The 25358-nt window shown below is 36.3% G+C and overlaps 1 protein-coding gene across 3 annotated transcripts in view; it reads left to right on the top strand.

Moving 5' to 3' along the window:
* LOC106079668 (polycystic kidney disease protein 1-like 1) overlaps positions 1–25358 on the top strand; it is a 360015-nt gene that overhangs the window by 217495 nt on the left and 117162 nt on the right. For 2 of the 3 annotated variants that reach the window (XM_056017218.1, XM_056017220.1), the window contains exons 43-44: positions 8293–8436; positions 18675–18704. In XM_056017218.1, coding sequence (XP_055873193.1) covers positions 8293–8436; positions 18675–18704 — 174 coding nt within the window. The remainder of the gene's footprint in view (positions 1–8292; positions 8437–18674; positions 18705–25358) is intronic. The other variant, XM_056017219.1, reaches the window with a different exon arrangement.

Below are 25358 nucleotides of genomic sequence, written 5' to 3'. Positions count from 1 at the left end.
CAAAGTGAATTCCTTCCAAAACGCGGAAATATTATTACGGAGAGAAAGAGTTAAAGCTAGTATGATATAAAGTACAATTAAAACGGGTTTACTCGATTTGTTAAATGAATGGGACTATAAAGTACGCCAGTACGTCTAAATTCGCAGATATATGAACGAATTTATGTAAAGGATGTTTTTGAAACACAAAATTTGATGCACTAGCGGGTCAAGAACTTTGGAGTGGGGAAGGGCGATTTTTATCGAAACCCTAATTCTAACGCCCAGTAAACCCTAGCCTAATCATATATATATGCTGTACGCGCGTTTATGATTAAATATATACAGGACTTTTTTGTGACGGTACAAACAAAGAACTGTATATATATATATATATATATATATATATATATATATATATATATTTAAATACAGTGTTTCTCAACCTTCAGAGAAAAAGAAAACACACACAAAAAAGCCATGTTGAAGCATTTCTCTTGAAAGCTAGGGGGGCCTGGGGGAGCGCTGTAAGCTCCCCCAGTGGGGTCCGTGGCGAAGCCAAAAGCGTTTGTTTGTTGTTGTTTTTTTTGCATTTTTCACAGCAGAACCGCATTCTCCTAACATCTACAGCTCATTATTCATCCTATTAAAAAAGAACAGTTGAATAATGTTTTACTTGAAAAATATTCTAATATGAATTTATAGACCCTTACTACGTTGTAAATACAATCGATTTGTTCCTTGAAAAGATAAGATATACCGCATATTTAGATTAAGGCTTTGAGGATCGTCGCCGAACAATAATATTTTTAAAAAATCTAATTTGTAAGTGATCTATTCTGTTCAATAGGCATGTTTGTAACAAAAAATGTCGGAAGTGGGAGGAGAAATTAAGTTTACCAGTTAGATTCTTCTCTAAATTGTTTGCATTTTTAGGATTCAAGCATGTATTGTGAGTTATAGTCCCAATTTTTATACATCAGAAAAATATCCGTAGAAGTAAATCATTACTAGGAAAATAATATTTATCTTCTTCTTCTTATCTTATATGATACAGACGTTTCTTCACAAAGAGATGATTACGTCTTACGCGTTATGCATTTAGTCATGCACATTATCCAAATGACCTAAATTTTGCCAAGTCACGTGTTTTCCTGGCTAGCTCTAATAGCGCTCGGGAAGAATGAGCTTTTGTACAAATTTGTCCTAGCATATGGAACGAAGAATGTGCCTTTATCTTTGTGTCTTTCTGAGTATTTTATTAAATTTTATTTTTGTATTTGAAGATTATGCTTCAGTGTTGTGTGTAGTGATTTTACTAAAAGTGTTACTCTAGTCAAATGTGAATATTCGTTTGTTATGAATCTCACTGCTCTATTTTGTGTCTGTTCCATTTTCTTAATATTTATTAGAGTTGAGGGGTCCCAAACAGAGGATGCATATTCTACTATTGGCCTAGCCAAGGTTTAATAACATTTTAGTTTTATATTCTTATTTGATTTATAGAATTTTTTTCTAATAAACTCTAATGCTTTGTTTGATTTTTTTGTATAGTTTCATCAATATGGGGATTCCATGACAGTTTTTCATTTATTATAACACCTAGGTATTTTGCTTTTTTAGTCTGTGTTATTGGTTTACCATGAATAAGATAAGTGGAATTAATTTGTTTTAGCTTTTTTGTTACTCTTAATAACTGACATCTTTCTGGGTGGAAAGACATGCTCCAATTTTATTCCCATTTCTGTAATTCATCTAATTCTCTTTGTAAAATATATGTGTCTTGTGTTGTTTTTATTGTTCTATATATTATGCAATCGTCTGCAAATAATCTGGCTTCCGTTACTGAACTAATGCAATTTGGTAAATCATTTATGTAAATTAAAAATAGTAGTGGAGCTAAGACTGTTCCTTGTGGTACCCCTGAGTTTACTGTTATTGGTGATGATTTAGAGCCATTTATTATTACAGTTTGTTCTCTCCCTATCAGAAAATCTTTAATCCACTGATGCAATGGACCATTAATGCCGAAATATTTTAGTTTTTTAAGCAAACTATGGTGGTGAACTTTCTTAAAAGCCTTGGAAAAATCTAGTAAGATAGCATCTATTTGCTCACTGTTGTTTAAACCTTTTGAAAAATCATCGATTAGTCCTTTTAGTTGTGTTTCACATGATCTATATTTCCGAAAGCCATGTTGGTGTGACAAGTCAAAAGCTTGCTGACAGAGTCACTCAATTTTATCACAGCATTAATTATTATTATTTATTTATTTATTTCAATTATTAATGATTATTTATTTATTTTATATTAATTATTTCCCATTTTTAGTCTCGATTTCCCTACCAACCCCCACCCTTTTCCTCTTCTCGATAGACTTAGTCCACCACCTTGACGATAACTAGGCCACGACTTCTCGTTTATCTCCCCTTGACAGTGGAAAAGATCAAACTAACAGTCACTTACTTGGTCTTAGGCGCCGGATGTCCGACTTTCACGTCGAAGCCACCTGGGATGGAATACACTTCATTATTTCTTCCATCCCACCTACGTCTCTCTTTGATCAAAGGAGATCACTCGTGTCGACACGCCTCTTGACTCTTCCAAGGTGCAACTTTCGTCGGGCTTTACCCACGTGAGAGATAATCCTTAGCCTATCGCATATCCTGTTTCCGCCCATCGCTTCCGGACCATTATAAGATAGAATAAGGCGGGACTGATACACTCTTTCACTTCTTATTCTCGCTGACCAGTCGAGTCTGGACTAACAATTTATTCTTGCTCTTAGAGGAATACCTGGTGGTAAGCCGAACTTAATCACAGTTCCATCTTAATTAGTCTGTGTATATTTTTCTCACTGGATATTATCATGTGGATTTTTTTATTTCATGTATATTTAATTAATGCATTGTGTATTTCTCACTGTCGTAAGTAGAAAACATAAACATGGCATATGTATATATTTATGTATTGCATTAATCTATTAATGCCACGTTGCTCAATTGATCGTTGATGCAACCATGTCTATATTTGTACATCTTAGTTTATTATTCCCTCTATCTCCGCTGATCGCCTTGATCATTTTACTAGCGCACTAATACTGCGCGTAGATAAGAGATATGAATTATCTCTCCTTCACTAATTGTACTTTGACGAGAGTTGCGCCCTTGACCAGACACTCTCTCCATTCAAGCGCACTCCATTGTTCTTGGCCGACGGCCATATGTAAAGAAAGCGTCTTGGTCGCTGACCACCGTCCATTTCCCCCCCCCCTTTTTTTTTCTCTTCCAACTTCTGATGTTTAATTGAGATTATTATATTCCTTACTTAGTACATTTTATTTTGCTATTATCAGCCATCTATTTTTTTCAATCCCATTTGTCATCATCTCCCCATTTATCACCTATTTACTTGGTGCTATTCAGCACTGCACTATCTGACTATTTGGCTCTACTACTTGGCGCTATCGGCCCTACTTGACAGTCCACTTGTCAACCTATTAGGCAACACGTCTCTGTAGAACCACGTGTCTGTGCGAGACGTCATAGCTGCGCCAGATCTCCGCAACTCACTGGACTGCTAACGACGCTGCCCACGGCAGATCAGCTCTGCCCGCAGTACCCTTGTGCCCACGGTAGCCGGCCACCCGCCCTACTGTGCCCACTACAGATATCAGAACTTGGGATTGAGACTCCACAAGAACTGAATCACCGGCGTCCCTCTACCCGCTAGAGCGCCACCTCCAGCTGCAAGACCTCCCGTCAGGATCACAGCCAGCTACAACCTCAGCAGGACAACCAGCTAAGTGCAGAGGACGAAAGTGACTTACTATCTAATTAAGTGCTTAGTATGATGATACAATATTGCTAACGAGATAGATGCAAATTCCCTTCCCTACTTTATTCTAATTTGTATATTTATGTAAATAAATACTCTTTAATTTTACAATGTTTGTAATGTTTGTTATGTTTCTTTCATTGCTTATCTCGTTGCGTGTCTGCTCCCGATTTATCTCTGATGGACCAGTGTGTGGCATTTCAAAAATAATCATCCCCTAGACACCAAACAAGCCAATCATACACGTCATACACGAGGTCCGTCACAGTTGGTATGGAGTAAGGACATTATGTTTGTCTAAGTGGTTTATGATGTTGCTACATATTATGTGTTCTAGGATTTTGCATGTGATGCTGGTAAGTGATACTGGTCTGTAGTTTCCTGGGTCAGATTTTTCTCCTTTTTAAATAGGGGGGTGACATTAGCTTCTTCCCAGTTCCTTGGTACTCTGCCTTGGTTAAGAGATGCTTGAAAACGTATTTTGAACACTGGTGCTAGCTCATTGCTTAGTTCTTTGAGTAATCTAGCTGGGATATCATCAGGTCCAGACACTTCATTTGGTTTGATGTTGGCTAATAGTTTTTAAATTTCCCTGTTCTTGTACTACTATATCTCTTTTGTTGTCTACTTGTTTCAAATTAAGTAATATGTCTTTGTCTCCTGGGGCTGAGAATGCTGATGCAAAGTATTTGTTTAGGATGTTAGCTTTTATGTATTGTTATCTTCTCCTTTTAATGGCGCTATGCCTGTTGTTTCCATTTTCTTAGACTTAATATATAATATATAATAGGTTAATGTTGTTATCTTTAGATATTACATAGTTTATGTATTCACTCTAAAGCTGTCTGCTTACTTTTTGGGTTAGGTGTTTAATTTTTATATACTTTTTTAAAAACTCTTTCTGCCTTGAATTTTCTATATAGGGTTTCATTCTGTTTACAAAGCTTCTTTAATCTATTATTAAACCAGCATTTATTTATTTTGTTTGATGTGTATTTAGTTGGTATATGATTTTCTATAATGCTTTTAAGATAGTTTTTATTTGGGTTCAAAACTTATCTCAATTTTACTCTTATAATGAAAAATTTCGTATGAATTCTAAATTTTCTAAAACAAAGTCACTTTTAAAATAACCAAGAAATTCGTGTGCAATTACATAAACTCTGTCGCCATATTTGACTTTTCTTTTTTAAAACATCATCTTTTCGTCTGGAAAGGAAAGAGGGCGGTAGAGTGAAAACGTTAATCCTCTCTCCTTTTTATAATTTCTGCTAATGATTGCATTAGGCATTAAAGGATAGGGCGTGGGGCGACTCGATAAAAGAATTTAATTTATAGCATGTATAAATTATATTAGTGACAATTTAGTTTTAATTTTTAAATTTCTTAACTAAAATACTAAAAGAAAAAAGTATTGGTTTGTCCGGTGGGGGGAAGGCGATTGCATGTATCGCCCCTCCCACCTGGTACAACTCTTTTTCATTTTATATTCAATAATGATAAAATTTGAGATCAGAGTGTGTGTGCGACATAATATGCAAATGGGTTAAAACAATAATATGTAGCTTATATTATATAGATATTCATCTAATTTTGTTCACAAACTATGATTTGTCAATAAAAATAGGACCGCTCCCCCACTCAGAGGGCTAGAGTGGGGAGGGCAACAGAAGCAATCGCCCCCCCCCCACCGCACCAAATCGGCTAAGATACTAGAAATATAGCGACATAATATATTTGTAATTCAACTATTTCTAATTTTGTTCTAAGTAAAAGTAGGAACGCCCCACCCACCCAAAGTGTTTAGGTTGGAAGAGCTGTAGATGTATTCGCCCCCTCCCCCAATCAGCTAACAGGGGAACGACATATGAAGATCGGTTAAAATATCAATAACAGGTTTTAATTATATATATATTTATTTGATTCCGTTAACAAGCTGTGATTTCTATAAATAAATTGGACCGCCCCCCCCCCATTCAAAAGTTTATGGTGGGCGGGGGTGGGATTGATGTCATAGCCACCTCCCCATCCCACCAAATCGGGCAACATACTAGAGGTTGAAATATAAGTAATTAGTATATATTGTTAACATAACTAATAAATTCCTATACAAATTGTGCGATCCGCCAGTGATTTGATGGTTGATTTGATTAAATAATAAAATCCATAGACTATATTTTGTATTTTCATGTGTCAAAGTAAAAAGTACTGAGCAAAGTGTAGTTTTAAAAATTAAGATCTAGATATAGATCCTTTCGATATACACATGGTAAACATGGCCTAGATCCATGAAATAGTACCACTTACTATTTCATTTCATATTTTAATCAAATTAACATTCAAATTTGTTTTTCTAATGCATTTTTCATACATTCGTTCGCTAAAATTGCGAAGCCGTATTGAGATATAGTCTAATAGTTTCATTCATGAATACATCTAATAAAAAAAAAAGGTCACGCATGCGCAGACCGAAATGTTACGAATCTCTTTTTTCCTATGTCTAATTCAACTCTAAGATGATATAACTTTCTTCACAAAGATAGTTTTAACACATGAACATACTAATTATAGTCAATTCATTTCATATTTTAATCAAATTGACATTAATTTTTTTTTGTAAAGCATTTTACATACATTCGTTCGTCATTAGTACAACTCTATTCTTGATATCGCGTGCTTCTAAATATAGATCTATACGCAAGCAAATGTTTTCATTAAAAAATTGGATTCAGGTCAATTAGCTATTTTTATGTCCATTCATAATATTTTTTAATTCATGAATTCATGCATTCGCTTTACGATGTTACAAATCTATTGGTTGATTTGAAAATAAATAAAGACATTTTAGCGCCAGAGAATTGACGAGAGTAGAAAGAACGCCAGTCGATGAAAGAATGACCTAGTAGACAGTCACGTTTTTTAAGAGCTCTGATTTAAAGCCTTTGTAATATTATTTATGCTTGTTGATCTGTAACTTGTACATTTAAATAAAGTTCCAGAGTTGTGTTTTAACAAAGAATCTTTTATTGTGAATCCTAGATCGTCATTTATTCAACTATTTTAATTCAAGTGAAATCCCCGGCACCACAACACACGTTGTGACAATATATATATATATATATATATATATATATATATATATATATATATATATATATATATATATATATATATATATATATATATACAAACATAAGATTATATAAAGATTATATATATTTTATTTATATATCTATATTATAAAGTAGAATGTAAGGCTTAAGGATGTATGTACGTGCCGTATAGAAATCAAAACCATTTGACCAATCTTGATAAAACTTGGCAGAAATGTTCCTTGGGCCGCAGTGTATGTATTTTAGCCCTAAAACAAACTTTAGACTCTCAAAAAAAAAGTATAAATTATAAATCTAGGTCATGTTTACCATGTTGACATTAGAAAAGATCGAAAGGATTTAGGTCTAGATCTAATTTTAAGAACTATACTATGCACAGATAGTTTTTTATTTTGACGCATGAAAAATGTAATATATAGTCTATTGATTTCATTATTTAATAAAATTAAGCTTCAAATTTGTGTTTCAAAAGCATTTTTACATAAATTCGTTCCTTATATCTGCGAATTTAGAATTCATTACGTACATTCTTTTATTAGATATTACCGGAAAAGTTACACATCTCTCTATTCCTAGGTCTAAAACTCTAATTCAACTCTAAGATGATAGAAAAAGTAGTTTTATACTTTAACACATGAACATACTAATTATAGTCCATTCATTTCATATTTTAATCAAATTAACATTCAAATTTGTTTTTCTAATGCATTTTTCATACATTCGTTCGCTAAAATTGCGAAGCCGTATTGAGATATAGTCTAATAGTTTCATTCATGAATACATCTAATAAAAAAAAAAAGGTCACGCATGCGCAGACCGAAATGTTACGAATCTCTTTTTTCCTATGTCTAATTCAAATCTAAGATGATATAACTTCTCTTCACAAAGATAGTTTTAACACATGAACATACTAATTATAGTCAATTCATTTCATATTTTAATCAAATTGACATTAAATTTTTTTTGTAAAGCATTTTACATACATTCGTTCGTCATTAGTACAACTCTATTCTTGATATCGCGTGCTTCTAAATATAGATCTATACGCAAGCAAATGTTTTCATTAAAAAATTGGATTCAGGTCAATTAGCTATTTTTATGTCCATTCATAATATTTTTTAATTCATGAATTCATGCATTCGCTTTACTTATAACATTATTATTTTCTTTAATTGATTTTAATGCACTATACCAATGACAATATTAGCAATACGCAAGTTAAGACCCGCGGGCAGCGGGTAATATTTGTGTAGTATATATATATATATATATATATATATATATATATATATATATTATTCTGTGTGTATGAATGCGTCTTTTATAATGCCATTAACATTGAATCTTCAAATTGTTTTTTCAGATGATAAGAGATTTTTTTCTGTACACCATCTTTATGATTTTTATCCTTCTATTGGTTTATGGTCACATGGACATTTTTGCCAGATTTCATCAAATAAGATTTACTAAACACCATTATCTGGGGATCTATGACCCTTTAAATGTGGTAATTATTTTTTATTTGGCTCTTTTCTCTTCTTATCTCTCCCCCTCTCTTTTTTGTTACTTTTTACACACACATACACACGCATGTATATAAATATATCCTCTGTTTGGGACCCCTCAACTCAAAGAAAACATTAAGAAGCTGGAACAGACACAAATTAGAGCAGTGAGATTCATAACAAACGAATATTCACATTTCACTAGAGTAACACCTTTAGTAAGATCACTAAATTTAGAAAGCCTTCAGGATAGAAGACTTAAAAGTAAGGTAGCAATTATACATAAAACACTGAACCATAATCTTCAAATACAAAAACAAAATTTAATAAAATACTCAGAAAGACACAAAGATAACGGCACATTTCACGTTCCATATGTTTGGACAAATCTGTACAAATGCTCTTTATTCCCTAGCGCATGGAATGGGTTGCCTGAGCTAGCCAGGAAAACACGTGACTTGGCAGAATTTAGGTCATTGGTTAATGTGCATGACTAAATGCATAACGCTTAGGACGTAATTTTCTTCTTTTTTGAAGTAACGTCTGTATCATATAAGATAAGAAGAAGAAGATAAATATTATTTTCCTAGTATACACGTCCTATAACTCAATGTATAACTTAGACATTGAAACAGAGATTAAAACAATACCTAATTAGGCGACGGCTTCCTTATTCTTTTCCAAATATAAATATGCCAGAAGATTTTTCATAAAAATACACCTTTTAAATGAAGAAAAATGACAGTGAAGGTAAGTCTTCATTAATAACTCAAGCTTCATTTATAGATTCTCGCATTGGTACAAAAAATTTGCGCCCTAGGTAACAATGGAAAAAGTATCCATGGCTCATTATAAAATTAATGTTCCATTTATTAACTAACTTAATGAATGAAAAACTTATTTAAATGTTTATTTTTTTTTTAAGAATTTTGATATTATAACGCGCAGTTTTGACATATCCTCATGATACACTCCGCAATAATCTAAATAAAATGGAGAAGCAAAGAGAGCCCCAGATGAAGCAGTTTCAGGAACCCATATTCCCTGCTCGGTCCTGAGAAAGAGTATAATCTCTGTCGCCTACCGAGAGTAGCAGGATCGATGGGGGTGGGGGGCCACAATGAACTAAGATGGGCTGTGGCGGATGTCAGGCAGCGGTCTGACACGGATTGGAAGCACGACCATGTCCAGACTTAGGATTGTGAGACATCACGAACACCTTTGTGCATAAGGAAGAGGAACTTCACTGTGCACTGGCGGATCCGGGAGACGGTAATGGTCCCCACTCGTCAAACTCCTCCTTCATTGCAAATGTTAATAATATATACTAATTATTTATATTTTCACCAATTTTTTAGATTATGTCCCCTCCCCCTCCCCCCCCCCCCCGATTTTTTGTGTGTTGACGGGGTGCTTGCGTCTATATCCCCAACCCCCACACCAACTCTTTGATTGTAGAAATACAGTTCGTTAACAGAAGTACTTACATATCTATGTGATATAAGCTACTTATTGATATTTCAACCAATCTTTGTTTATGTCGCCCCCCCCCCTTCTGGTATGTTATCCGATTCAGTGGAGAGGGGGAAGCAATTACCTCTACTGCCCTCCCTAAACCAACCCATTTTAAGTCGGGAGGGGGAGTCCAATTTTCAATTTGTATGAAGAGATCATAGTTTGTGAATAAAATTAGTTAAAAATATTATAATATAAAGTTTTATATTATATCGCTCTCTTTCTGGTATGTTTGCCAGTTTGGTGGGTTATCATGTGGGTGGGGAAATTACATCTACTGACCTCGACACCTTAGCCCGTTAAGTGGCGGGAGGCGGTGCAATTTTATGTAGAATTCATAGTTTGTGAGCAAAATTAGTTGAATATCTATATAATATAAGATTTTATTTATTGATATTTGAAACCATTGGTATATTATGTCGACCACACTCTAATATGAACTTTACCTTTACCTATCCCTTATTATGTTGGACTATTGGGGCACCATACACGATTTGTTGACCATCTTTCTTTATTCTTCTCTATCTTTTGCCTTAGATAGAACCTCTTTCAATGGGAGGCCCGTCCATTCTTTTATGTTATCTTGAAATCGTTTTCTCTGTCTTTTTTTTTCTTTTTTCCTGGTACTGCGAGCCCCGAAGACCTTGTAATATGGCCATATATTTTTAGCTTGCGCTTTTTACGATAGTTAGCAGGTCATCTTGGGTTCCAATCACTGCAGTAACCCTGTCTCTAATCTCTTGGTTTGCGATGCGGTCATTAAACATACCGGTACTCAGAGTAATCATCAATACGGATTGGGGAGCTGACAGAGATACCTTGCTGCTGCTATATCGGATTCTAATCCGATCCAAGTTAGACTATGGATCCGTAATATATGAGCAGCTAGGAAATCGTATCTAAAAATACTGCCCTGCGGCTGTCTCGATGCGTTTCGTACATCACCATCCCAAGTCTCCACCTGGAGGCTGGAGAACTCCCCATGGTTATCAGAAGCTTGCAATGCAGTATATAGTGAAGCTAAAATTCAACCCCACGAACCCTGTGTTTGACTCCATATTTAACCCTACAGATGTAGAACTATACAATAGAAGGCCTTACGTCATACAGCATTTGAATGAGAATATCCATCCAAAATTAAACCCCACTCATTGACCAAATCTCTAAAATAGAAAACCCACAGAACCCCTCCTTGGTTGATCCCTTCTTAATTTTAAAAAAGAAAAAACAGACCCAAACAGACCGATATGTGCTGTGTGCTTGCGTATATAGGGCGTTAGGATAGGATTTGGAAAAATATTCCCCCCCCCCTCTTCAAATGTTCTGGATCCGCTAGTCGGAGGATCCAGCCCCATCGCCTCAGCGTGGCGCCTCCATGGAAACGTCCAGTAGTGGAACTAGATAGGCTAAGATAGGGAAGCGAAAAAGCCCCGGCAGGATAACCTGGGTGAGCTATTTGTTGTTGTTTTTTTTATCTCACTCGGGGTCAGCAACCCAGTCCAAAAAGTTTACCTCACCGTTCCACAAATGGGGCCAACATCAGTGTCCCGTTAGCTGGAGTGGCGGTCCCTGCACGGAACGTGGCGGTTACAGTATAGAAATATGAGATAAACTCCCCATGGTTAGCGCTGCCTTCGGCCATTTATAGCAAGTGGACCCAAGACCCAGGCGCGGTGCGCTGTGTTCGCGGTGAGGTCCCCTTACTCGGTTCATGGCAGTTACCGCTGGGGGCCCTGAGAAAGTCTTGGGGTGAAGAGCTCCGTGTCCAGGCCTGTTCGTTGGATAAAAGCCTTTCTAACGATCATCGGGATAATGGCGCCTTCGGTGCTGATTCCCTACTGGACCGCTAGTGCCACTGTGTGGCTATTGTGACTCTTACCTCACCGTAGAGCATATCCTTCTTGATTGCCTCAGAAACCAGGATATTAGACGGAAATGTTTTAGAACAGAATAACTCAAAACATGGTTTCATTGCGTTAATCCTGGAAAATTACTGTGCTTTATCTGGGAGGTGGGGTTGACTGTTACAATCTAAGTAAATTAAGATAGGACTAAGTACTTACATATACATATTTACAACAAATTTTTTTCAATATCACATTACGAAGAGGATCGGACGCGTACATCATAATATACACTATTACCATTACTAATCCTTATCGTATTGGTCTAGTGATTTTAAGTATAAACGTGTAAAGTAAAGTAAGACATGGGAATTCTATATCTAGTCTATATTTTATGTATATAAAATAAGTCTAGATCTAGAATTCTATATTCAGTTTAAGTCAATGGGCATAGACTATAGATCTAGATGTAGATCTGAATCTAGATCTAAACTCTATATTTACATTTACATTTAGATATATAATCTATATTAGATTTAGCTAGATATGTTTTAAAAAAACAGGGCTAGATCTATAAGCTATAAGCTGAAAATGACCAAAAAAATCTACTTAAACATCTAGATATAGAAATAGGCTATATATCCACTTAGGTACTTGACTTTTTAGCGGCCTCGTAAGGGGAAAAGTCACTATTAGGTTTGTGCAAAATGTCCCTGTGTCTGTCTGTCACACTCAGATCTCGAAAACTAGAAGAGATATCAAAAATATTATTTCACCATGCGATGCGGCTTGAAAAGTTCAGGTGCAACGGCTACTTTTGATTTTCTAAAAGCAAACCGTTTAATTTATGAAATTAATCATGCAAGCAATTTTTTAATAAAAATACACGATTTCTAAAACAATTACGTAAATTAAGGGAGGCAATATTACAATTTGTTAACAAAGAAATACAATTTTTTGTGTATTTTTAGTATCACTAACTCTGACATATCTATAGAATGTACAAGAAATGTTCACAACAAATATAAATATTAGTTAAAGGTGTTTTTCTGGTCAACTAGCTGCTAAAATTAAAAGAAAACATTTATGTTTGTTTATAAAGACTAAGAATGCACGTTGTATGTAAATATCACGCACATTTTTTAAAATGGACTTTTTATGCAGCGACATTCGTACAGTAGAGTAACGCCGCGGCATGATATGGTGCTAAATAATCAGTTTATGGTTTAAATAATCAGATTTTATTTATTTTTTTGCTTAGTGCCCCCATCAGGATAAAAGCCGCTTATTTTTGTGCGTTTTGTTTGTTGGTCGGTCTGTCCGTCACGTTTATATAAAAAACAACAACACTAAACACTATTGAAAATCTGATTTAACCTTCAATGTTCCTTCCAAAACAATAGTTTTTTTAAGTATCTATAATAGATTGTTCCGGATGTTTTTGTGAAAAACAAATCAATGCCAACGAATGTTTGTTTGCTCTTCAAACTTATATTACATGTAATTTCCTTCCTATAAACTATGAAGAGCTGTGAAGTTGTTCTGGATGTTGTTTTATTTTTTAAAAATTATGTCCAATGATTATTTGAAATAGCATCATTGGCTTACATTACCATTATATTCTTGGACAATAAGTCACTATAGTTTAATTATCGATATCCAATTGTTCCGTATTTTCAAACTTAAAACAAATTTATGTCAAATGATTTTTTTTGATCAAAAATATCGACAATTTAGGATTTCTACAATAAGAAAGTAATTTAATAGAAACGATTATTGAAAAACACTTTTTAGACTTTACATTGAATTTTCTGGCTGAAACATAAAGAAGTTTTTTGTTTTTTTTTATCTGTAAAGAATGTTCCGGATTTGGTTTTGAAAAAGAAATCAACCTACATTACTTACATTTTCTTACAAATAATCGACAAAATTGTTTTGAATTTTATATGAAAAATCTACTAACACAAATAACTGTTTGAAATCCCTCTTCTAATAAATAAAACAAATAATCTTCTCATTTACAAATATAGGTTGTTCCGGACTTTTATAAAAAAACGTTCTAACGCTATTTATGTAAAATCGCACTTCTGTCGTACGTCTTATTTTGTTTTCTAGCTAAACGTTTGAAAATCTAATTATCGTTAATATTATGTTCCGATTTTATGGTATAAAAATCTCTCCCCAAGGCTATGGTACATCTAATTTTCATACGAGACCATTCCGAAAATTTACTTAACGATATCACACCTATCTAGAATTCTCTTTTTCTCTCACTATATATACAAACATCCGGAACAATCTATTACAATCTATTACAGATACTTAAAACTATTGCGATGTTTCGGAAGGAAAATTAAAGGTTAATCAAATTTTCAATAGCTTTTAATTGTTTTTATTTTCGATATCAACATAACGGACAGACAGACTAAACGCACACAAAAAATGCGGCTTTATTCCTAATTTATATATATATATATATATATATATATATATATATATATATATATATATATATATATATATATATATATATATATCTTTAAATGAATAATTCTATTAGAACTCAGTGCACCAGAGACTATGAACCATCGTTAAATCTCTCGTTATCTGACTCGTATTTTAAAAAGGCATGATAGCTAGATTTAGATCTAATCTAGATTTTTTAAACTAGATCTAGATTTTTTTTTACAGTATATTTAGATTTTTTAAACTAGATCTGGATTAATATTCTAATTAAAATCGTTGTAGAATCTAGATCTAGAGTTTCTAGGTCTAGTTAGACTGATATAGACTAAATCAATATATAGAATTTCAATTTCTAGGCTTAAAGTGTAGATTTTGATTTCCAAATGTCTAGATCAATATTGCAATGCTATCCCCAAGGCTATGGTACATCTGAAACTAATCTACTATTTTTAAATTAAATGTTGCATTCAGTCTATTGATAGATTATTTAGATTTTTTTTTCATAAATCTAATCTAAATTACATCTAAATTATTCCAAATTTATATTATAGATCTAGATCTAAAAAACAAACCCCATTTGGGCAGTTGTTTGAGACAAACATCTATAAAAAAGCTAACAAGATCCTCGAAATAAAGAATCACCCTTTGTGTCAGGATTTTGTGATTTTACCATCACAAAAAGATACAAGACACCGATAGCAAAGACAAACAGACACAAACACTCTTTTGTTCCCCTGGCAATCAAATCATTAAATAAGAACAATCTGGTATAAACTTTGTCACATGTAAATTATGAGTGAGTCTGGTGTGAATGTACACTTTGGTTTCTTAAAGTTATAATGTTTTTTGTTTGGTGTAATGCACAAATTGTAAGACAAATTTCCATACGGACAATAAAGATTATTATTATTATTATTATTATTATTATTATTAAATCAGAAGTTTAGTTTATGTAGATCTACATCCTTTTGCCACTATAGCTCTGTTGATAGCCGTGCTGCTAGATCTGAGTACAAGCACGATATATCAATGCTGAAAGATTATCTAAAATCGCTCGTCTGACATATTGTACATATCCGGTAGGGATTACTTGCAGTAATGTGTAATAGATATCTTTATCAATAATAGGCTATTAGTTTGTAACCAGTTTGTTATTAAGTTAAGAGCAATGCCTGGTCGTGCGGTTAGCGTGCTGAACTGATTATCTCGACGGTCCCGGGTTGTTTGTTTGTTTGTTTTACATGTTTCGGATGTTCCTTCAGAGTTGAAGATAGCTTACTTCCTAATCCAAACCTCCCGCAAAACGATGGGAGATGGGAGCGGGCAGGGTTTGAACCAGATACCATCGATAAATCCGAACGACAGTCCAGCCTGCAAACTGCACGACCAGGCATGGTTATACCCTGCTGCCGCCATCCTCCGTCGTCCAGCGAGAAGTTAATTATTTTTAAATCCGAACATCTGAAACATGTAAAACAGAAAAAAAAACATTTTTTTTTTACAGAGGCAAATGAATCTTTGAAACATTATTACTTTTGACAATCAAAATTAAATATCGTCTTGAATATTCCTTGCGAATAGGCGGATCTGACAGGGATCCGACTCCGACGGGGGCCGCCTCTGAGTTTGTGCATTTTTATGTGTATGAAATTGGACTATAGAAAATGTCTGAAAAACTGTGACAGAAAAATGAATAAATGTCATTAATTCGTAATAACTCTGTAACTATGATCGTCTTAGACATTTAGTATAGAGACGCACCATAATTGACAGACTTTGAACGCGACGTTTAGTGTGGTTACGGATTAATGGGTTTTACTTTTAGTTATGTTATGATTAGTCAGTTGGTGTTAGGAATTCAAGGTGACAATATCTTACTACGGATAGAGACTCGACTGGGGCCTTTACTCATTAAACTTTAATCAAGTATTTAACGGTCTGGACTTAGTCTTTACATCTTGTTAATATATAGGTCATGATCATAAGTAATTTAAATGCATCTAATACAAGTACAAGAAACTCAGACATCTGCGGAGTAATCTGTTAAAGTCAGACAGCCATCACACAACTACAAGATCAAGGCCTATCACAATAGATAGCAGATTGAAATTTGGAACAGCTATACTTCATTATATGGGGCGCGGCGGCTGAGTGGTTAAGCGCTTGACTTCCGAACCTGGGGTCCTGGGTTCGAATCTAGGTGAAGACTGTGATTTTGAATTCCGGGATTTTTAGGGCGACCCTGAGTCCAACCAACTCTAACGGGTACCTGACTTTAGTTGGGGAAAGTAAAGGTGGTTGGTCGTTGCGCTGGCCACATAACACCCTGCTCGTTAACCGTTGGCAAAATAAACAGTTCACTTTAACATCATCTGCCCTATAGATCACAAGATCTGAAAGTGGTGCTTTACTCTACTGCTTTTATACCTCATTTTATACCTCATTTTATACCTCATTATACGCCATTTCAATTCATTGCTTTGTGTTAAAACGTTCTAGAGACGCGATAAGCTATTTATATGTTATCAATTATATTTAGATATATAGATTTAGTAAACATTGCTGCCTCTGAAATAATATGTACATGTAAACTTGGTATAGTCCAGTCGATATATGTAAACAGATATGTACATTTAGTTTTAAATCTAAATATCCTTATCAGATTTAGTAGAATATTTTTTTTATTCATTTGTAAAGCGCAACTATCATTCTTATGCATGTTCCAATAAATTGTTGGGGAGAGGTAAGTATCTGGGAGGTTTCCGTGCTGTTTTTAGGTGATCAGTTCACTTAGCTCTGCTATCAAGGGAGATCTATTACAAATCTTTATTTCAGAAGAGTTAGAAGAGTCTTATTATTGATGAAGTGTTGTTCTGTTTACTTTTAAGTGAAAAAAAAAGTCAATGATTTTTTGAAAGTTTATTACTTTAAAATATCATAACAAGACCATGACTTGAATATTGCTGGTCCATGTTGGAATTCGACGGGGGCCGCCTCTGAGCTTGCGTGATAACACAAATTCTCTTTTTAATCTTTGTTTTATTCTACTTTTCATAATCGTTAACCTTAAAATATACTCAAAACAATGTTATTTTCTTTAATTTGACCTGTTCACTATTCGTTGGACTCGCGGGCTGTCGAACGTAGCAACATACCGTGCTAATATTGAACAATGCTCTGGGCTTAATATATCTCCTTTTTGACTTAGAGCTATGAAAGACTCGTGTTCGAAGCCCTTTCTCGACAGCTTTTGTAGAAATAAAACACAAGTTTTGTATGTGTGTTCAAAATATGTATTTGTTGTGTACAAATGTGACGGTCATTTGTTTTTGAGTGCTAGTTTTGAAGATGACTTGATGTTACGATGAGATTGTGTTGATCAGACAATACGTTTCTGATATTATAATTTAGTGTAGATTTCTATTTTAAACAATTACTGAACATTCAAATAAGATCATCATGCCAGAAATTCAAATACAAACTATTAATTTAAAAATGAAGATTCTTCAACAATAAATACAAAGCTTTAATTCTGGAACTAGGAATCACTTAAATAAAATACACACTGTACAATACAATTAAACAAGTGAACTATCTTCGTTCAAGCTCATAACTAGAACTAGATCTAACAATGGTTCTGGTTCTACAACTCAAACTACAACTTACATCAACTAGATTTTTTCTACAACTGAATTCTCCCGTCCTTTGCAAACATTTTTATTCCTTAACCTCTCTGAGTATTTGCAAATATACCACGCCTTTCACCACGCCAAATCTTCGCTGCTCCTTTCATGGTCATTGAATTCCATCTTTTCGAAAAAAGCATGCTTGCTGCAAGTGCTCGTTGCTATGGAGATGGTTGCAGAGAACTAAGACTAAACTTAGCTTCATTATGCTATGTCACAGAAGAATAGTTGTTGTTTAAATTAGATTTAGTCATGAAAGCTTAGTAGACTGAAACTGGTATCACTGTCTTTGGCTGTAATGTTATGTTGCACGGTAGCAATAAGTTGTAATTAGAATTAGATAATTATATTTTTTTAGACCTGCAAGATTGAATTAAGGAGGAATTAATCTTAAATCACCTGTATCTTGAATTAAGAAGTCACTAAAAGATAACTAACAGAGAGGGACCAGGTGGGGGTCAAGAATTACTGATCAGTGCCTCATTAAATTCAATATTGTCCCTGAGTTTAGAAGATTAGGATCCCGGCAAGCTATTTGTTAAAACGTGATTCTTTTACAAGAAACTATAGGCCTATATAAAGGTAAACAGTGGTTTCTAAATTGTAACTGTCATGGTTTAATGTCTTTGAACCCCTACCTAGTGCTTTGCTTGAAATCTAATCCAACTTCAAACATCTATTCTAATCATTGTTTTGGGTCATTTATCTCTTGTGTTTGTTTCGTTTTAGAATGACATGGAAGAAGATTTATTTATGGAGGTAAGTCATTGTTTTCATAGCATTGTCAATTGCCCATCGGCTACGTCCATTGGTTTGTTTCCTGGTTTTATATATTTTTAATTATAGCCGGAACACCCCCTTCTTTTCTTTTTTTTTTTATTGTAATAAACAGGCCACATTGTAATGATCAAGCTAAAATACTTTTTAGCCCTTGAATGAGTGTATCTGTTACAATGAAAGGGTCCATACTCTCTTTCCTTCTTTCTCAATCTCTATCTCTCTCTCTCTCTCTTCGCTCTCTGGAAACCTCTTTTTTTTTAACTTGCGCAACTTTCTCCAACTTTTGACTTGATTTGGCAAGACCCTCTTCAAAATGCGCCACCGACACAGACACGCACTCATATTTTGGGCCAGTTAATGCTAGTCATCATCATCATCATCAAACTCCATTAGAGTGAGGGCTTGAGAGGCTCAAATCCTCTCTTGCAAAAGCCCTGGACAGAAACCCTGCTGTCTTGCGTAGTGCATGAATGTCGCCATACAGGTCGAGAATTTTGGGTTTCCCAGACCTGTCGAGACGGAGATCAGCAAGTCTGGGGCAGTCAAACAGAATATGAGGCACAGTTTCCTCTTCTTCCCCGCAGCGAGGGCACTGTGAATCGAAATTTGGCCATAGCCGCGAGAAATATGAGCCAACAGGACAGTGGCCTGTCCTGCACTGTGCTATAATAGCTTGCTCAGGCCTGGACAGTCTCCACCACGGGGAAGTGCGGTCAGGGCGCCTCATGCGCTCCCAGACTCCACGGGCTTTTTGGGACTTGTCCCAGCACTCAAACCACTTTTCCATTTCTGTTTTTTGTATTATAGCCAGGGCTTGATGAAAGCTTTCAGCCTGATCAGTGGCTGGAATTTGCCTTCCCTGGTGGGCAAAAGAGTCTGCGATTGTGTTGCCAGTCACACCTATGTGACTCGGTACCCACTGCATTATTACAGGGTTGCCATAGCGTTGTTTGATGTTATGTGAAGCCATGATGACAGTGTTGATATTGGGGGGCCATGGTCCGGGGCTTTGCAAAGCATGTAGTACAGATTTTGAGTCAGTGACCACAACAATCTGTGTTGCCCTCAAATGTCCCTCGCCGAGTTGAGAGTCAATGACTTTTAAGGCTTCACAGACTGCCATGGTCTCCGCATCAAAACTGCAAACACTACCACATGGTCCAAAGATTTTGACTGTGTGAGAGCCAAGAAAGTCGATGTAGGCTCCATAGCCTGCTCTTCCAGAATCTATTGATGCCGATCCATCAGTGTATGCAAAAATAGCACTGGGCTTGAAGGTATTAATGGTCTCCAGAGCTAGGATTTGAAGGTCGTTAGATGAACGGCTTTGCTGAGTGGCATTAGGGTCTACTAATTTCAAGCGTATGTCTGGGGTTGTTGGGCGACACCAAGGGGGAAGGGGATGAAAGCGTTGAATGTTTTGTCGGTTGGTGGAGAGGCCAGCTTCATCAGATAGTCTAGTGGCATGATGCATAAAAGACTGCATCTGGATACGTCTTCTGCATCTCCAACCATCCACTAGTTTTCTAGCTGGGAGGTATTCATCCAGCCTTTTATACCGCTCATAGCAGGTCAGTACTGACCTTTCCCTCCTAAGGGTTAGTGGAGCTATATTAGCCATTATTTCAGCCGCATTCACTGGACTTGTCCTAAAGGTTCCACAGACAAATCTTAGTGCTTGGGACTGTATTTTATCAAGTTGTTCAAGAGCAGTCCTAGAGCCATAAATTTGCACAGGTAGGCTGTAGTCTATCTGTGATCGGACTGCTCCTAAATACAGGGATCGGAGCATGTCTGCTCGGGCTCCCCACTTCGTGGATGCCAGCTTCCGCACAATGCAAAGTTTCCCTGAGGCCTTTCTTACAACATCCTGGATGTGCTCACACATTTTTAGTTTGCGATCTAAAGTTACACCAAGGTACTTGGGTAGCTTTTCCATGCTGAGAGCCACTCCGTTGAGGGAGAGCTGGAAAGGTTGCCCGAGAATGCCAGTCCCGAGCGTGAACAGAGAATAGACCGTCTTGGAGGTGTTTATTTCTAGCCTCCATTTTTGTGTGTATGAGCAGAGCGTATGGAGGTCCTCCTGTAGCACTTTTTGTATAGAGGATGCGCTCCTTCCGGATTTCCAAAGGACAATATCATCAGCATATAGCAGCTTTTGGCATTTTAGCTGAGCCGGTAGGTCATTTATGAAGGCCGTGAAAAGGGCGCATGACAGGACAGAGCCCTGGGGGAGGCCGTGCTCGAAGGTCATTTCCCCTGAGACTTCTCCGTACATCCTTGTTCTTATTGTACGCTCTTGTAGGAAGTCTCTAATCCAGTAATATATTCGTCCCCGCACCCCCACAGCTCTTATCTTATGAAGCAAACCAGGCCGCCATACTTTATCATATGCCTGTTTTAAGTCAATGAAGACTGCGTATGTGCTTTCGGTCCTTTGGAATCCATCTGCTACGCTCTGCACAAAGATGTTGACTTGGTCTATAGCGGACATTCCAGCCCTGAAACCAGCCTGTTCTGGAGCTATAAGACGGGCACTCTCAAGGTACCAAACCAGACGCTCATTTACCATTTTTTCAGCCATCTTTCCCACACAAGATGTGAGTGAGATGGGCCTGTAGCCCTCAGCAGTGGAAGCATCTTTTCCCTTTTTTGGTATAGGAATAATGGTGGCACGTTTCCAGGCCCTGGGCAGATGACCATCTGCCCAGGTTCTATTTACGAATGCCAAGAGCATGGCCCTTCCTTTCCCCCCTACATGTTTAAGCATTTCGGGGGTAATACCATCCGGCCCGGGAGCCTTTTTAAGCTGGCATTTCCTTATGGCAGCATTAAGCTCGCCTATCGAGAATGGGGAGTTCATCGTTCCCTCAGCACTTTCGGTCTGTGGTTCCTTTCGGTCTTTTTTTTTCATCAGCTTTGCGAGCTTTATCAATGGCTTTGGACATTGGGGACTTCTTGGCAGCCTTGTTGATCTTGGCAAAATACTTGTTCAACAAGGTGGCAATTTTCTTTTTCGATGAAATGGTTACCCCACTCGGTGAAGATAATGGGGTTGCTGTTTTCGTACGCCCAGCATTTTCGAGATTTCTCAGAAGACTCCAAGCCTTAGAGCTATCCCTTAGGTTTAACCTTGCACAGGTGTTGGTCCAACGTTCTTGTTTTTCCCTATTAACAGACGTTTTGACTAGTAGGCTGAGTCTGTTGTATTTCTGCCTGAGTGTTGGATTGTTTGGGTTCTTTTGGACCTTTTTGTATGCCCTTCTCCGAGCCATAACAAGTTTGTTGATTTCAGCCGTCCAAAAGTTTTTGAATTTTTTACAAGGGTAAGTTCGAGGAATAAACTTTTTAGCCATGCCCAGGATAGCTGTTGTTATTTGACGGTACACAAGGTCGACAGAGCTAGACTCTACATTGATTTTTTCAAGGGCATTGTCGACAGCTGTCTCGTATCCTTTCCAATTAGCCTTACTATAGCACCACTTTCGTGGTTCTTTAGTGGTCTTGGTGTTCATTTTAGAAAGAGTGGCAGTCAGTAATATTGGAAGGTGGTCACTACCAATATCGCCTAGTACTTGATAAGTTATGACAGATTCCAAGTTAGCAGAGACTAAAGAAAGATCTGGTCGTGATAGTGAACCATTGCTAGCATGCAGAAGAGTAGGAGGAGAGTGTTTATTTTGCAAAAGAAAAAGGTTAGTAGAATTGCACAGGTCATGAACTTTTTTACCAGACTGATCAGTGTCATCATAGCCTCAGGAAGGTGAATGGGCATTTAGATCTCCAGCTATGATGGTGTCTACAGTTATTGTTTCTCTGACATCTAAAGCCAGTTCTTGTTTTGGTGGATTATAAACATTGATGCACTTGAAGCGTCTATTATTTTTCCAAATTTCTAATACCAAAGTGTCTGTCCTCCCCTGACTCAAGTCTGTGGACACTTTCTTGGCGACCAGAGCATTAGCCACCAATGTAACCAGGCCTCTGCAATCCCCACAGGAGCAGCGGAAAACAGAGTACCCGGGTATTGAGACACTTCTTTTTTCACCTATCAGACATTCTTGTAGTAAGGCAACATCCACACACTCTTTGTGGAGCAGGTTAGTTATTTCAAGTGTCTTTGGAATAAGTCTTCGGACGTTACATTGAAGGACTTTGAAAGTTTTAGCATCAGATTTGGAAATTTGGGGATCATGTTGCTTTATCTTTCCAGCTAAATTAGTGTGGGGGATACTTACTTTCCCAGTATGAGGTGTTGGTGCTGGGTTAATTTTTTCTGAGACTTTTGTTTTTTTAATTGTAGTGTTTGTTTGGGGGAAAAAGGATGTTATCAGGGTTTGTGTGTTGGGAAGAACGGTAGCTCTTTTTTCACAACGTGGCCCGTTCTCCCTATGTACCAACGTTGCGAGGCGATTAGTAGCACATTTTTCGATGCCAGGCCTAATGCCCTTTACCTGGCCAGCGGAGCCTGTTAGGGTCTGCTCAGACCCGCTTTTCTTTGTAAATTTACTCGACATTGTTGTATGGGTTCCTCCAGGGGGAGGAGATTTGGGTTGAGCGAGCAGTGAAGAACAGTCCAGACATGAACATTGAACTATGAATCGATCGAAAGATCAGTTAACTCAACCACTCGCTCGTATGGGCAGGGTTTAATCCACGAAAGTGGAGTGAGGCAGGAGACCTTTTTTTAAAGCCACCAGTTTAGGGCCCACAAATTTTGATGGCTTGACCCTCCACTAGTCTCCAGGGCGGCGGCTGATCAGTTCAGCATTAGCTAGAACCCCGATAGACACAAATCCCTACACAATACGATGCTAGTAGCCCTTTCGCTTATCCTCTTTTCACCCCTTCCGGGCTTAAAATAAAAAAGTTAGTCCTTTGTACACTTTATGATATTTCTTCAATTAAGAATAAATGAGGATAAGACTAAAATGTGGGATGCGTGGTCGAGAGACTATGTACGCTTGAACTTGGCTTAGCTTGGCTGCCTATAAACTTCAAGTATAAAGGGGGCTCGAGGTTCCACACTCAAGAAGAGTTGTGTTTACTGAGCGCCTAAAGACAGCACGGAAAAAACTTCTCCCAGATACCCCCACCGGTCCACAAATGAGATTGGACCATAGTGCTCTGAGAATGCTATAAGCATGAAACTAGCGCTATATTGAAATAAAGGTATTTAGAGTCTCATGAAAGATGACGTGTTACACTGTTTGCTTTTATGTGAAAAATAGCGCCAAATTTCTTTAAACGATCAAAACATTGGTGAATTTGATAGGGGCCGCCTCTGAGTTTGTGTGATAACACAAGCTCTATTTGTAATCTTGTTTATATCATATTTGTGTGATCAGTTTAGACAAAAAACTATGTCAGAAATAGATTGACAAATGAACTACTCAATTAACTTGTAATAATAATTATGTCTGAAGCTGAACCAAAAAAGAGGAACTCGTAGATTCGTACATCGCATTAGCTAAATTTTGATTATAAATCTTATTTTAAATCTTTTTTTTTAAATGGCGCTGCACTGCGGCGACATGCAATTTGTGCTTTCATTATTCATGATTATTGCTTTGCTGGATGTATATTGGATGTTCTTTTGTTATTAGTTATGTAGATAAAGCGTTCTGTTATCAAGGTGGGCTCCACAATGAGTATTTACATTACACGTTTTTACTAGATGTAGATTTGTTCAACTTTGTGAATTTGGTTATAAATAAAAAGAAGAAAAATGGCGACCCAAGATGGCGGCCGATCCTGTATTAGATCATAGACTTATATATACTACTCTAGACTGGACATGGAGATTTTTTAACACTACAAAAAATATGAAAATGTTTTAGAAAGTTGGATCAAGGCGTTGTTTTATGAAGTAGTTAAAAGAAGTAAAGCTATGTTTTTTTTTCAACTCTAACCTATGTAACATATAATTTAATTTTTAGATCTAGATCTAGTAGTTGAACATCAAAAAATAAGAGTACTCTTGTCTCATGATTATTATTTTGTATTTTTTGAAACATAATCTAGAAAGATCAAGGTAATCAATCTATTTAAATGTACATAAGATGATTTAAATCAACAAGAACTATTTCGATCTAGGATTTTTGAAACATTAGCTTAATGGAAACAAACAGAAAATGGCTTTGTTTCATAAATTTGCGTGAATATCCGAGAAAGGATTTTGTATTATTTATAAACTTTGAAAACTCAAGATCATTACTTTTCTATGAAAAAAAGAGTTTACGTACATAAAAATCTATATATAGAAAGATCTGTGAATCGATCAATCGCGGATAAGAATTTATTTCCGGTTTCCAGTCTAGTGTAATATCTAAGTCTATGTACTAGATCTATTCATTATAGTAAAGATCAACTCCTCAAACTTCGTTCAAAGAGGAAGCCTCTTCCACCATGTTATGCACATATAAATTGTCTCTACCCTTTCATTGTTAGTACAAGGAAAAGAGGGAAAAAAGGAGGACTACGTCAAAGGCTGAGCAGAAGAGGTTTTTGCCCACCACTTTCTACGATTATTCTAGCTAACGTCCGCTCAATTAGAAACAAAGTGGATGAGATATGTGCCCATGTACGCTACGACCACGTTTTTTAGGGAAAGTTGTCTATTGGCTTTTACTG

This window comes from Biomphalaria glabrata, chromosome 18, assembly GCF_947242115.1.
Source record: "Biomphalaria glabrata chromosome 18, xgBioGlab47.1, whole genome shotgun sequence".
Taxonomy (NCBI): domain Eukaryota; kingdom Metazoa; phylum Mollusca; class Gastropoda; family Planorbidae; genus Biomphalaria; species Biomphalaria glabrata.
The sequence above is the reverse complement of the archived record's forward strand: the minus strand, read 5'-3'. Positions and strand labels throughout refer to the sequence as shown.